Source organism: Cyanistes caeruleus, chromosome 3 (assembly GCF_971803275.1).
Source record: "Cyanistes caeruleus chromosome 3, bCyaCae1.hap1.1, whole genome shotgun sequence".
Classification (NCBI taxonomy): Eukaryota; Metazoa; Chordata; class Aves; order Passeriformes; family Paridae; genus Cyanistes; species Cyanistes caeruleus.
The window spans coordinates 16855635-16870356 of record NC_141703.1 but is presented as its reverse complement, the minus strand read 5'-3'; the positions used below and the strand labels follow the sequence as shown (position 1 = coordinate 16870356).

Here is a 14722-nt window from a genome sequence, read left to right as displayed (position 1 = left end):
CTGGACATGCTTTAAATAAAGAAATCTTAATGGCACAGAAGCAGCTCACAGGAGCTGAAAAATAAGCCAGTGGGGAAAACCAGTCTGGTTAAACAGGAAGCTTTCCCTTGAAAGGGAAAAAAGAGAGCTTATGGTATTTGGAAGTAGGGGCAGGCAATTCAGGAAGAGTACAAGGATGTCATTAGGTCATGTAGAGATAGAATGAGAAAGGCAAAAGCTCAGCTGGAACTCAATCTGGACACTGCTGTGAAAGATAATAAAAAAGTGGTTTTATGAATACATTAACAACAAAGGGAGGGCTAAGGAAAATCTGCATCTTTGTTAGATGTGGAAGCGGACATTGTAACCAAGGGTGAGAAAAAGGCTGAGATGGAAAGGTTAAAAAAAGCCGCCTTTGCCTCAGTCTTCAAGAGAAAGACAGGTTATCCTCTGGGCAGCTGGCCCTGTGAGCTGGTAGACGAGGATGGGGAGCAGAATAGGTACCCTGCAGTCCAGAGGAAGTAGTCAGTGACCTGCTGTGCCATTTAGATGCTCACAGGCATAGGGGGACAGATAGGATCTGGGGACCTACAGGCTTGTCAGCCTGTCCTCGGTGCTAGGAATGGTCATGGAGCTGCTCATCTTGAGTGCCATCATGTGGCACACACAGGTCAGCCAGGGGATCAGGCACAGCCAGCACAGCCGGCACAGCCAGCACAGCCAGCACAGCCAGCACAGCCGGCACAGCCACAGCCAGCACAGCCGGCACAGCAAGCACAGCCACAGCCACAGCTGGCACAGCCACAGCCAGCACAGCCAGCACAGCCACAGCCAGCACAGCCACAGCCAGAGCCAGCACAGCCAGCACAGCCAGCACAGCCAGCACAGCCAGCACAGCCACAGCCAGCACAGCCAGCACAGCCAGCACAGCCAGCACAGCCGGCACAGCCAGCACAGCCAGCACAGCCAGCACAGCCACAGCCAGCACAGCCAGCACAGCCAGCACAGCCACAGCCAGCACAGCCAGCACAGCCAGCACAGCCAGCACAGCCGGCACAGCCGGCACAGCCAGCACAGCCGGCACAGCCAGCACAGCCAGCACAGCCAGCACAGCCACAGCCAGCACAGCCAGCACAGCCAGCACAGCCACAGCCAGCACAGCCTGCACAGCCAGCACAGCCAGCACAGCCACAGCCAGCACAGCCAGCACAGCCACAGCCAGCACAGCCGGCACAGCCGGCACAGCCGGCACAGCCGGCACAGCCAGCACAGCCACAGCCACAGCCAGCACAGCCAGCACAGCCAGCACAGCCACAGCCACAGCCAGCACAGCCAGCACAGCCAGCACAGCCAGCACAGCCACAGCCGGCACAGCCAGCACAGCCACAGCCAGCACAGCCAGCACAGCCAGCACAGCCAGCACAGCCGGCACAGCCGGCACAGCCACAGCCGGCACAGCCAGCACAGCCAGCACAGCCAGCACAGCCGGCACAGCCAGCACAGCCAGCACAGCCGGCACAGCCAGCACAGCCAGCACAGCCAGCACAGCCAGCACAGCCACAGCCAGCACAGCCGGCACAGCCAGCACAGCCAGCACAGCCACAGCCAGCACAGCCGGCACAGCCACAGCCAGCACAGCCAGCACAGCCAGCACAGCCAGCACAGCCGGCACAGCCGGCACAGCCAGCACAGCACAGCCACAGCCGGCACAGCCGGCACAGCCGGCACAGCCAGCACAGCCACAGCCAGCACAGCCAGCACAGCCAGCACAGCCACAGCCAGCACAGCCAGCACAGCCACAGCCAGCACAGCCAGCACAGTCAGCACAGCCAGCACAGCCGGCACAGCCAGCACAGCCACAGCCAGCACAGCCAGCACAGCCGGCACAGCCGGCACAGCCAGCACAGCCAGCACAGCCAGCACAGCCGGCACAGCCAGCACAGCCACAGCCAGCACAGCCAGCACAGCCAGCACAGCCACAGCCAGCACAGCCAGCACAGCCGGCACAGCCAGCACAGCCAGCACAGCCAGCACAGCCACAGCCAGCACAGCCAGCACAGCCAGCACAGCCACAGCCGGCACAGCCAGCACAGCCAGCACAGCCACAGCCAGCACAGCCACAGCCGGCACAGCCAGCACAGCCAGCACAGCCACAGCCAGCACAGCCAGCACAGCACTTAGGAAAGGCAAGTCCTGCCTGACCAACCTGACCTCCTTTGGTGACAAGGTGACCTGCCTGGTGGGTGAGGGGAAGGCTGTGGATGTGCCTACCTGCACCTCAGTAAACCCTTTGATTCCCTCTCACAGCATTTTTCTGGAGCAGCTGGCAGCCCATGGTTGGATGGGAGGACTCCTCGCTGGGTTAAGGACTGGCTGATGGCTGGGCCCAGGGAGTGCTGGTGAACAGAGAAAAATCCAGCTGGTGCCTGGTCACCAGTGGGGTCCCTCAAGCCTCATTACTAGGGTCAGTCCTATTTTATACCCTTACCAATGATCTAGATGAGGAAATCAAGTGTACCCCAGTCAGTTTGTAGATGACACCAAGTTGTGCAGGAGGGAGTGTTGATCTGCTGGAGTACAGAAAGGCTCTGCAGAGGGATATGGGTTTGTGGGGTGAAGTATTAGAAGTATTAGGTCAAGATATATATTGCCGGAAAATACAGACTAAATTTCAAGTACACAAGCCCTTCTTCAGATGATCCAAAAGCCTGCCAAAACACTTCTAAATAAATATTTCCCTTTCATGAAGACAGTTACATCTACCATCAAGTTTGCTTCTCCTACAATTTCACACTCAAACTGTTAACTCATGTGCAAAAAGTCAGCAAAGCAGAGGGTATTAGTTCAGACAGCAGCAGACACTCATTCTTTTATCAAGTTCATATTCCTGAACACTACAGCAAAAATATTACCAGAATTTTTAAGCCTGTACAGTAGAATTAAAATTACATAAATCAGCAGCCTTGTACATTAAGTCTCCTTACTGTTAAAGAACAAAACAGACTGGTAACAATCTTTTATCTTTTTCACACTGACACATTCTTCTCACACAATGAGACGACCAACAGATGTTTAACAAATCGTCTTGGAAAAAGCTGTTTCAAAGGACTGCCACTGGCACATTTTCATTTGCACCTGGATTTTTTTATGATTTTTTTTATTAGTCATATTTTAAGCTATGATCTTGGTTAAACTTTTACATTTGTAGCACTGCAACAATATAAAAAGCACACAGGCATGACCTTTGGGTGATTCCTCTGACCCACCCTAGTAAGCTTTCTGTCAAAAGTCTCAAATAAAACAATCCCAGGAGTTCTTCTACACACTTCTCAAATTAACAAGCAATCATGTCTTTGTTCCCCAGCGAAGTCAGAGCTGCATTACCCTGAGTAAAGAGCAGACCATTACATGTATAGTCTCATACATAATTCAGTTCATTATTTGAGTAGCACATCTCCAAGTTCATGCCCCTCAGGAGGTCTGATTATCTCCTGCTCACAATATTATGCTGCTATCTAACTTTGTGTAGCCAGGAGAGCTCTGTATCTTCAGTGAGTTGGAGAGAAATCTTTGTCAGTCAAAACCTTTCTTAAAGTTCGTGTAAAACTGAAAGGAGATACTCTCAAGAGTGATATCCCTGTAAGTTTGTAAACAAAATCTGGCAATAAGACAACATACAAAGAAAAACCTAAATTGTTAACCTGCTTCAAACTCAACTATACACTCACCAGCACTGTCTAAAGTTTATAGAAGAAGGCACATTATGCTCCTAAGACTAAGCACAGGGGAAGTACATTAGCCAGCCACAAGCCTTAGAAGTCAATGCTTTGACTGTTCAAAATTTTGGATGCCTTTTCAATTTCTCAAACCTAGGGACTCAACCAAGGCATATTATTAGGCAGGTATGTTAAGAAGAGTTCAAGCTCTTCCAGGCATTGGAACTATGCTGAGAACAGTTTTCTTTTATGTGTGCAGGCTTCCTTCTATCCCTTTTTGGTTAAACTAAATTAAAATCCTGGGTAGGACAGATGATGAGTAGCATATTCCAGCAGAGTAAAAGATAATAAGCTCGTGCCTGAGGCTGGCACTAGCAGAAGCACAAACTGGCACAGGCTCTCACAAGCCAGCAGGGACAGTGACTGGATGGAGGAAGCAATGATGCAGCAATTTACATCCATAGGAGAGAAAAAGGAGGGGAGGTGCTGTCACTTCTTCCTGTTCAGTCTGTGCCATCCCAGAGAAAAAGGGTTCAAGACTCACTTGCCCAAAACCAGAAACCCTCTTTTTTATGGCACTGGTTTAACAAATGGGAGTCCTGTGCTCTGGCTCCTTTTCCAATGACAGTTTCTGTCTTTTGTTCAGTATCTATTTAAAATTCATACACAGTCTGAAGACGTGGGTTCAGGTGTTCTCCCTCCCTCCCTCCCTCCCAAGGAATCTCTTGCTGCCTCACTTGCAGAATTATAGAATCACATCCTTGCTGTTTTTCCAACACAGGACCGGTGGGGATTTTGGCAGGTGGCCCTGATATTATGAGTGCCATGACCATTGGTACTGAGCACTGACTAACCGTGAGGAGCAGGCAGCCCCCAGAGGGGAGGGGGCCTGGCTGCTTCTGAAGCTCAGGATGAAATTGGTCTTGTCTCCTACATCCTGGGGGAGCGCTCTGGGAGATGGATTGTTATTTTTCCAGGGAGGGAGGCACTACATGATAAGTCATGATGACAGATTCTGCTGCTGCTGTGTTTTGTGTGGAGCTGGTCCCAGCAAGGGCAGTCAGAGATGTTTATCCAAGCACCACACAGGGAACATACAGGGACAAGCCCCTGGCTGGACCTCAACAAGAAAGGATTGCTAAATTCAAGGCTTTGACTAACGTGAAAATGGGTCTAAGGCCCAAGAGAAGAATGAATTTTGTACTCTGGGGAAGTTCAGGCTATTCAGGGGTGAGACTGCTCAACTGAGCCCCCAAAAACAAGGGAGCCAGATACATTTAGCTGATTAGTAACAATGAGTAGATGGTAGTGACTGATTCCCAGTTCAGCACCTGCACGTATCAGGATCTATTACGCTTGGATTGTGCTCGGATTGTGCTTTAATCCAAGACTTGGGTCAGTCCTTAGGTTATCCCAACAATGCTACCATTAATTTCACTAGCATCTTCCAACTTTTCAGTTTCTTAAATTATTAACTGAGGGTCCACAGAAATAGAAAAGATAGCCTTACCTTTCCAGGAGCATTCCTGAAACACAGAATGCTGTCCACACTTCAGGAAAAGCTGGTTTTCTAGGCTCTGGTCCAAATTTGTGAGAGCATGTTACCAGGAGTCCAATAAGGCAACCAATTTCTTCAAATGAATTAGGATGTTACAAGCAGGGAAAATATTCCATATGCAAACAAATCATCAAAGTCTAAAGATTAAAGTACACAATTTTTACAAGATGAAAGACATTTTAATAACTTTATTCCAGTAGTAGGTCACCTAGGTCACAGCAGGATGTGAAATCCTGCAATCCATGAGGTATTTTAAAAAGCAAGAAACCAGACAGTACTCAAGATTACTTACTTTTATATGAATAAAGAACAACAGAACTCATCCACTTCTGTGTTCCATGAAAAGTTCATTCACATTTTAAAATATAAAGTTTAAAAAATTTTTACAGATTAAATTAAGACAATCAACCAGAGACTGGAAAATCAGCATTTCTGGAATTCAGAAGGAATTTCCAACTGAGGCAACATTGACAATTTTTTTGGACATCTAATAGATGCTGATGTAAATATTCTGAACCATTTTAGGGGAGCTATGCCAATATGAGCCTGCTGCATAGTAGAACATATGCAGACTCTTTTTGTGTAATTATTTTAGATGAGCTCTCAATCCATTTTACCCTGTTAGCACATGGTAGTTACCAATTCAGACACTACTGAAAATCTGGACAGTACCCAATAAAGGGAGAAATATCTGAGATACTAAGTTCATTTTCATCAAAAATACAAAGGTTGCTACCTGAGAAAATGTGAGAAATCCTGAAGCAAAGTACCAACTATGTCAACAGAGGGGACAGGGTGAACTGATAAGAGGAAGAGTGTGTCTGGATGTAATCACAGAGCTAACAGCTAGCAATTCACTTTGCTAGCAGGGAAAAACTAAGCACTGTATGGGATAAAATGCCGAGGTACAGAAATACACAACTCCCATGCAGATGGAAGGAAGAAGCCCAGGGAAGTCCCAGGGAAGAAGCCTCCTTCTGCCTGTATGCAAGGGTGAGGTGTTATTCAATCCTAGCTACTGAAACAACTGCATCATTTGTTTACCTCCCTGTCATGCTGAGTGAGTGAGTTTCTGCAGAATGCTGGAAGAGGCCACATGTTCTCCTGAGGGCAGTGTAATTCTGACTGCCCCTTGCTCCACCTCGTCCCTTTCTCAGCAGGTTTTGGTCACCTCATGTATGCAAACAGCGAAGTTGTGGGAAATGAGCTTCAGCCAGTTCCACGCAGGTTTCCACAGCCCCTGTTCACTTGTTCTGATCTGGCTTCACTGCCAGCTCAAGTCCTCTAGGCTGTAATCACACTCCCTGCTGTCACTGATGCAGAGTTTGGGGAGAGTCTTTCATTTGCATTGCCATGACAGCTGTAACTGAGCTCTCATGAGAAGGTTAGCTCAGGTTGGTAAGTCAGTTGCTGCTTTTACACTTGACTCTCCCTTATCTCCTTGACATCATTTTGGGCAGCAAGCCCCTGCCCATGTGATTGTTGACAATCTGCCTTTTCTTTCCTGAAAACTTCCTTTAACTTCCAGCTGCAATTCCTGCTTACACAGCTTCTTGCAGAGAACTCATCCTCTACTTTTAAGGAATTGCTCAAAACTTCCATTGTCTTCCTGGGAAGCAGGGCTTAGATGCCTCTATAGGATTTCAGGAGTGTGCCAGAGTCCCATGAAACTCAGGTCACAGTAAGCCTTTTTTGGTACTACTCTGAATCAACAGTCACACTCTATCTGATATTAATATGGCTTCAGAAAAACAGCAACCTAATGCAGCATCTGGCCCACCCTCCCACAAGAATCCCTGATGAGGGATAGTATATGTTTGGTCAAGCAAATCCTCCTTATTAGATCCAGCCTCTGCAGGTGTTGCACACTAGCACATGAAGGTTATGTCCCCAAGCAGTTAAATCAGGGGAAGAAACCTCAGCTTCACTACACGTTCAGAATGTTAGGCAGGTGCTAAAGGACCGCTCCTATAAAGCTGACAGTGAAACAGGAACCCACAGTGCCGAGATGCAGTACTTGACTGGAAACACTCAGCAAGATAAAGTTCTGTCCACAGAATCACTGAAGTGCAACACCTGCCCTGCAGTCCCATCCCATGCTGCTCCCCTTCTTTATAAACAAGTGCAGATTGTGGTCCAACTCAACCAAGCTACCAAACTTTCTGTGGCCCTTCACTGCGCTCCCTCCGGCTGGACCATGTCTCTCTCATACTGGGCAGCCCAGAGCTGGACACAGCACTCTGTGTGTGGCCTCACCAGGACTAAACAGGGGGGAAGGACTGCCTTCCTCAGCCTCCTGGCAACACTCATAAGGCAGCCCAGGATATAAGGCAAGCCTTCTTCCATTTCAGCATGCTGCTGCTGCTTCTGTCAGCTCAAGTATGAGATGGATCCCTTGAGGCAGAGCACTGCTCTTACATAGAAGAGCACTGGTGAGGGTGCCCTTCCAGCTACACTCCAGGTTAGATGTCTTTCTCACCCCTCTTTTTTTATTTAATAAATCACAGTTTCACACAGACAATACAACTGGGAAATGATTAAATGATGAATTCTTTCCTTAACTCCACAATTCACAGTTATTGGCACCATGATTCCAAGCACTTCCAAATAACTCCATTTATTGAAAATGTTTTGAAAACACATTCACACATTACAGATGATCCTAGGAAATTCTTCACTTTTCACAAAGCAGTGGCTAGTGTCGCTCAGTGGGGAAGACATACAGTGATACCAATTCTGCTGTCAATATTTCTAAGGCACATATTCATAAACTACTTTAGGAAAGTGCAGCCATAAAAATACATTTTATGTTTCATTACCATTAAAGCTTCTTTTAGTGAAGAGACAAATTCCTGTGTAACCTGAAATTTTCTAGAGCAATGTACAAATCTCAAACTTGCTGTTTTACAAAGCTGTATATATATAATAAGGAACACAGTGCTTACTTTTGTGAAGATACTGACTTTTGATGAATTAAAGAAGACACTTTGCCCAAAACCAAAATGAAACACAACACTCAAAATCTAGAATTTTTCTTTATAGGAAGGTGTTTTCCAAGCATCTGAAGCCCATCAGTTACACAGCTCAGGTTCAGGTGACAAGTTTGATGATGCCCCACTGCTAATGGGATCCTTACACCCCTTACACCCTAATGCTGCCTCACACCCAGAACAGCACCTCTCATCCTCCTCTTCTGTCCCACCGGTTCAGGCTGCAGCCCTGGCTTTTGCAGGGCTGCTGGCAGTTGTGATGCAGCGGAGTAACTTGTGGTTTCTAAATTAAAACATATAATTCCATTCTATTTGGGAATAAGTGCAACAATGATGGAGTGGTCACAGGATGCAGGAAAACAAGGGTGAACCTTACATAATTCACTTCATACTTATTTACTGCAATTAACTGAGTGTGGCACAGCTGGAGCCCAGATAACACCCCAGGTTTATGACTGGTTTTTCTACAACTTTCACACAAGTGTTAAAACTGGAGTTTAATATATGAACATATTTACTTTCTCTCTTACAAAATGCAAATATGAAACCACTTTTTAATACCACTTCTGTAATTCTGTAGGTCAGAATTATGTTCAGTATTATCAGACTTCAAGGAGAAATAGAGCAAATGAATTTATGTGAAATCAAATCACTTATAAAAGCAAAGTGAAAAAACTTGAATCCAACATTAATTACCATAATCACACAGAGCTATAGCAATCATTTTTCATTTGTACATATTGAACAGCAAAAAAAGTAAAAAAATATATATACAACTTCAATAGGGAAAAAACCTGGAACGGTTTTCTGCTGCTCAAGAGTAAGACAATTTCCCTTAAATGTTTTAGTGCATTCCCCACCACATTCCCAAGAACTAATGTATTTTTTCTTCCTGTTCCAAGGCCAACTGAAATCAGTCAAATCTTCCTTCAAATCAAGAAAGATGTGAACTAGTGAATTGATATGTATTCACCTGAGATTACTCTGAAATATAGGACAAGATAATAATGATTAACAGCTAAGGTGCACAACCTTTCAGTAATTTTTGCAGAGAAACAGCATTTACACAGAACAGTTTTTGCTACAGAACAGTAAAACTGTCATCTGTAATGAGAATTATTGAACATAGTAGAGGAAGAAACAGTATGAGAACTGCAAGCAGCTTACTCTTCTACTTTCTTCTATTCAATAATGTCCTGTTTCCAAGTTTCTGTAACATAAAAAGAGGGAGAGAAAGGAAGAATAAATGTAAAAAAATCAATTATTAAAAATATTTCATCTGTAACTCAGTTTATTTCATGCTTATGTAATTTTCATTCAAATTTAACTCATTTCGAAGTAGTCCTATGCAAATTCTACAAATAGATGCATTTTATATGCATCAAACAGCCTAAAGTGAAACCACAAAGCTAAATATAGTCTACATGTATATCCAGCTCTGATTAATGTAGAATTAATCATGAGATAAAAAAATAAATAAGCCAATGCTTTTCTCATTTTTTTATATCTGGATTTAGTTATTTAATCTTTTCTAGAGTAATTCTGTTTAATAACAATTGGTAGCCACTAGTGACATGTTCAAACAAAGTCAGCTTGGCTACTGATAACCACTTAAAAGCATCACGAAAGTACATTCATCCGAGCACTGAACAAGTCACGCTGCAACAGTAAACAGAGAACTACCATTCAGAAATTCCACTGAGGAAAGCAAGGGCTCTTCCAGAGGGACTGTCCTGTACCTTGTGCTGCTCTCAAGAAACCATTGTGATGTTTGGAGGTGGGAAGGATCCAGGCAAGAATGATAAGGAACATTTTGTCTACTTGTTTTTTGGTTATTTTAGGACAGGCATCGGTACTGTATGTACATGTACCAGGTCATTAAATCACTTAACACTCTGTTCTTCGCTCTCGTGATTTGGGGATGGATCATTATCTTTAACATGCTGTACAGGAGAGCAAAAAAGAATTCAATTGAAAATCCCAGAAGAAACCCATGCATCTACGGGCTGAACTCAAATTTCTAGTATCTCATGCCCCTACTTTGATCAGGAGACCATGAGGCAGAAATGCATCATTCATATGTAGCCTTAATTGTCTGCTTGGCACAGCTGCTTAGTGTCAACACCATGTGAGACATAATCAGAGGGGAAAGTTATGCCCTTATGTCCTTACAAAAGTGCTCAGAGATACTGAGAAGCTGAATGAGAGTGTCATACCAGACCCAGCTCTGATGAATCTGCATAGGAAAAATAAAGTAAGACGAAGTTTCAAGCCCAGATCCTGCAGAGATCATGTGTTTCACAGGAAATACAACCTCCAAACTAAAAGGAAATATACAACTATCATCTTTACAGGTGAATAAAGAACTAATCCAACATCACTTTGGCAAAGCCTATGGCAAACAAAGCTACAGTTTTATAAAACCTGTTTGTATCTCTGTCACTCTGCAGATTAAATACAAGTATTTATGTTGGGATGTCTTTGTCCTATCAATGCATCAGATACAATTATAGGTGCATATTAAGGCAAAAGAAAAAGTAATGTCTATACAGTGTAGTAGAAGTGATTCCAAATTGTAAACTGAAGACACAAAAAGAAAAACATAATTTAAAAATGTATTTTTAGTATATCTTCAAACACTAGCACAACTTGGTTTTGTACAGCATCCTACATAAAAGATGTACCCAAAATACTAGGCAGACTTTAACATCTCAATTTCAGAGTTAAGCAGCAGAAGAGGAAACAATTAAATGCTACAGACAAGAAAGAAGACATAAGCTCTCAGATGGGACTTGAAACAAATGGGAGAATTAAGTTAACTTTATCTCCTAAGTCTAGAATAAATCAGCGTCATAAAGCAGTATCAAAACATTTCAGTTTACCTCAATAGCATCATCTATTTCTGCGCTCTCATATAATCATTTCAGCTTGTGTCAGAATACGGAAACTCTTTTTCTGGAGAGCTGTCATCACTTAGGTCACTGTAGCTGTCACTGTTGGAACCAAAAGCAATTCAGAAATATCTAAACCAAGTATTTTATATTAAGCCCTCCAACCCATGATGCATATAATCAACACTTTCCTCAAATGCAACCCATTTCCATAAAACTTCTTTGGGCTCATGCTAAAAACATGGTATTTTAGAACACCTTCCTCTAAAGGAATAGGCTGAAGTTTGTAGTTTAAGACTTGATGTGAAATAATGCTCTACCTGATAAATAGTATGTTCAATTTCTTTTTGCTTGACCCCTGTACATTCATTCTGCATTTTGTTGGTGCTGCATGTCTATGGTCATGGTTAACAAGATAGATAATAACAGGTATTCAGAGCTAAAAATAAAAGGAATTTCTCCCTTATGGTAAAGAAAACCATTGTTTTAACAACAACAACAAAAAAGTTAAGACAACTTTATTAACTCACAATTCTTCAATTTACACTTAAATGACAATTCTTGCTGATCTAGTCAGAACAGAAATAATTTTCATTGCACCAAGCAATATCCTGACACTTTTTCTAGAGGTTTTATCCCCTTTTGCTGTGTCCTGGGAGAAGCAGGCTGGTTTTCAGAGACCAAACTGCCATGCAAGTGATTGCTATCTAAGTGGAAAGAACAAGGAAACAAGTGAAGAACAGGAATCACCACAGTCACTGAGAGAAAGAAGTGCCCACAAACCACATTTTCAATCAGTGTGATGTCTATTGGGTCTCCAAGTTTATCTTTAAGTGCACTTGAGAAGTGCCTCCATATTCCACCCCTCCCTGCTGTATTTCACTTCTACGGTCTGTTTTCTAGATATTTTCATTTCCCCGGATGAGAAGTCAGCAAAGGGAGCCCAGGGAACTGATAGGTACAACTGAGCAGCAGTAATTCTGGTCAGTCCTGTGACCCTTCAGAGCACAGGCCGTGGTGGGTACAGGTGGGGATCTCAGACCTCATTTTTGTGGGAACACCACAACAGCCTTGGGTACCAACTCTATGCCAGCCACTGACTGCACAGCTGTCTTGTCACACGTCCCCTTTCCCACACACCCTTCATCCTCCACACAACAGGACCCCACTCACTCGTGTTCCCCATCTCTGGGCACGATCTCCCACTGAGACATCAAGCCCATGACCCACCCAGACAGAGCCTTATCAGGGGAAGCAGTGACTGCCTGCTGGGTAATGCTTCGAGGGAGCCATGCAGCCCCACAGCTGGAGATCTTTGATGAGACTGCACTGTGGAACAGTGAACAACTGCACTCAGCTACCTGGTGCTTGTTACTGAGCACTGCTTTGGAGCCTGAATTTCATCCTTTCTTCTTAGAGAGAAAAGGAAAACCAAAGAAAGAATAGGTAAAAAAACCAGACACTTAAACAGAGTGGGACAGGAGGAATGGTACCAACAGACACCTCATTTTATTTCTACCTCTGGTAGGAAAGTCTCCCACAGTTACTGCAAGTCACTGCACCAAATTTGTGTAAAACAGCATAGATATCCTGGCTGTCCTAACATTAAGACTTTGTCTACAGCATTCTGCCCTTTCTTTGCATGACATGCACACTGCTGATGTGGTTTGTATAAAGGGTGTACTGTATCAGCCTAGTGTGAAATGCTCAATTTGATCATTTCATCAGCTGGTGATCAATTACACAGTTCAAGTGAGGAAAGTGTTGTTGACAGTATGATCAAACATGCCAGATGCACACAGACAAACACAACATCATCAACATTGTACTTACTTTTTTCTGAAAGTACCCATGGAAACATGGAACAAAAATTCAGTATTATTAAAACAGTTTTGCATTTTCACATCACAGCAAAATAGCAAATACTGTCCACAGAACTGATTGTAGAGAACTGAATAATCTTATGACAGCCCTGATTTAAGTACAAAGTCTTCAGAGAACTTTTTTTTTTTAATTAGCTCTGCTGCCCAGTGGCAATCACAGTCCAAAAACATGCCAGAGCTCTGTAAACAACACAGTATGGGAGTCAGGTGCTTAAGTAAAAGTGCACACTGACCAACGAGGTGAGTGGAGAACTGCCCAGCTTCATCTCTTGGAGGCAGTCAGGTGCTGATCCCCACCCAGAACTCTCATCACAGGCCCTCCCCCACTCAGTGACACAGGTTTTAGAGGGATTCACCCACAGAAGTAGTCACACAGCCTGGATGCTTCTGTGATTTCACTGACTTACCACCCAAACTTCTTAAGCCTGTTTCCAGTTTGCCAAAGCTCAGGCTCACTTGGCCACTAGTGCAGAGGCTAAAACATTTACTCAGCCCAGGACAATTTTGCTCTTGTTCCCACAATGCCCAATTTCAGTACAAGATTTGACACCACATCCCAAAGAAGGGCTGTCATCATCACATTCTTCACTCCTGCAGCAGCACCTCACAGTCTCCCCTACTTTAGGGTTGCTCTACGGGGTGTAAGTCATTTTTAAGTCTCACAAGCAGGCCACAGGGCAAGAAAGGCAGGGGAAATACCCAGGAAAGCATCAGCCCTTGGGCTTCAGACTCAGGTAGTTGTCATTCTCACAGTTTCAGCTGTTTGAATTATATGTCTAAGCACACCCAGAACCTGTGGCATCACCTTAAAAATAACACCTTGAGCCCCGTGGAAACCTGAACTTCCAAGAGTTAGGCTGCCAGCAGACTTGAAAGCAAAGAGGGACTGGTGAAACTTGGGATATCTACACCTGTGTGCCACAGCTTCAAACCAGCACTGGTGTCAGGTTTCTAAGATTTACTCTGATGTCAAACATATTAGTATCATGTGTAGTCTGAAGGAAAATTGTAGGTGGCATTAACCATAAGCAAGTCATATTTTCTCTTTGGAATACATGTGTACTTTGCTCCAAATCACAATGAGTTGTACACAGATGTTAAACAAAAAACCCAAGTGGATGCTTCATGCTCACAGTTGTTAATATTAAGTAACCTTACTTAAATCTGCTTTCTGTAAAAGTGGTGGTGATGAGACATCAAATAAGCCCAGCTTTCCTTAATGGAATGCTTTTTAGCACTGAGCCAAACACTGAAAAAATACACTTATATTTGCTTCAGCAAGCTTTCTCTCAGTTTGTGTTCAAATTAATTACCAATTATCTTGGGCAGGAGCCTGACACCCACTTCTTCTTATTTGTAACAATTCTTGCAACAGCAAGAATTTTCTCTAACAAGGAGCTGCTGAGCAGATCAGAGGCCACAAGTTCTAAGACCTAAGTCCAACAGGGTTTTTTTTGTGGTTTTGGGTTTTTGTGGGTTTGTTTGTTTTGTGAGTTGGTGATGGGTTGTGGTTTTTTTGAGTGGTTGGTTAGTTTTTTGGGAGTTTGTGTTTTTTGTTTGGGTTTTTTGTTTTGTTTGTGTTTGTTTGGATTTTTGTTTATTTAGGGATTTTTGTTTGTTTGGGGGAGAGTTTTGTGTCTTTTTGGGGTTGTTTTGGGGTTTTTTGGTTGTTGGTGGTGGTGGTTTTTTGGGGTTTTTTTGTGGA

The 14722-nt window shown here is 44.0% G+C and overlaps 1 protein-coding gene across 1 annotated transcript in view; it reads right to left on the bottom strand.

Moving 5' to 3' along the window:
* Positions 1 to 7854: 7854 nt before the first annotated feature.
* CTPS2 (CTP synthase 2) overlaps positions 7855 to 14722 on the bottom strand; it is a 60133-nt gene continuing 53265 nt past the window's right edge. Inside the window, 3 exon segments of the mRNA XM_023918427.2 lie at positions 7855 to 9453; positions 11126 to 11174; positions 11176 to 11236. Coding sequence (XP_023774195.2) covers positions 11154 to 11174; positions 11176 to 11236 — 82 coding nt within the window. The 3' untranslated portion in view covers positions 7855 to 9453; positions 11126 to 11153.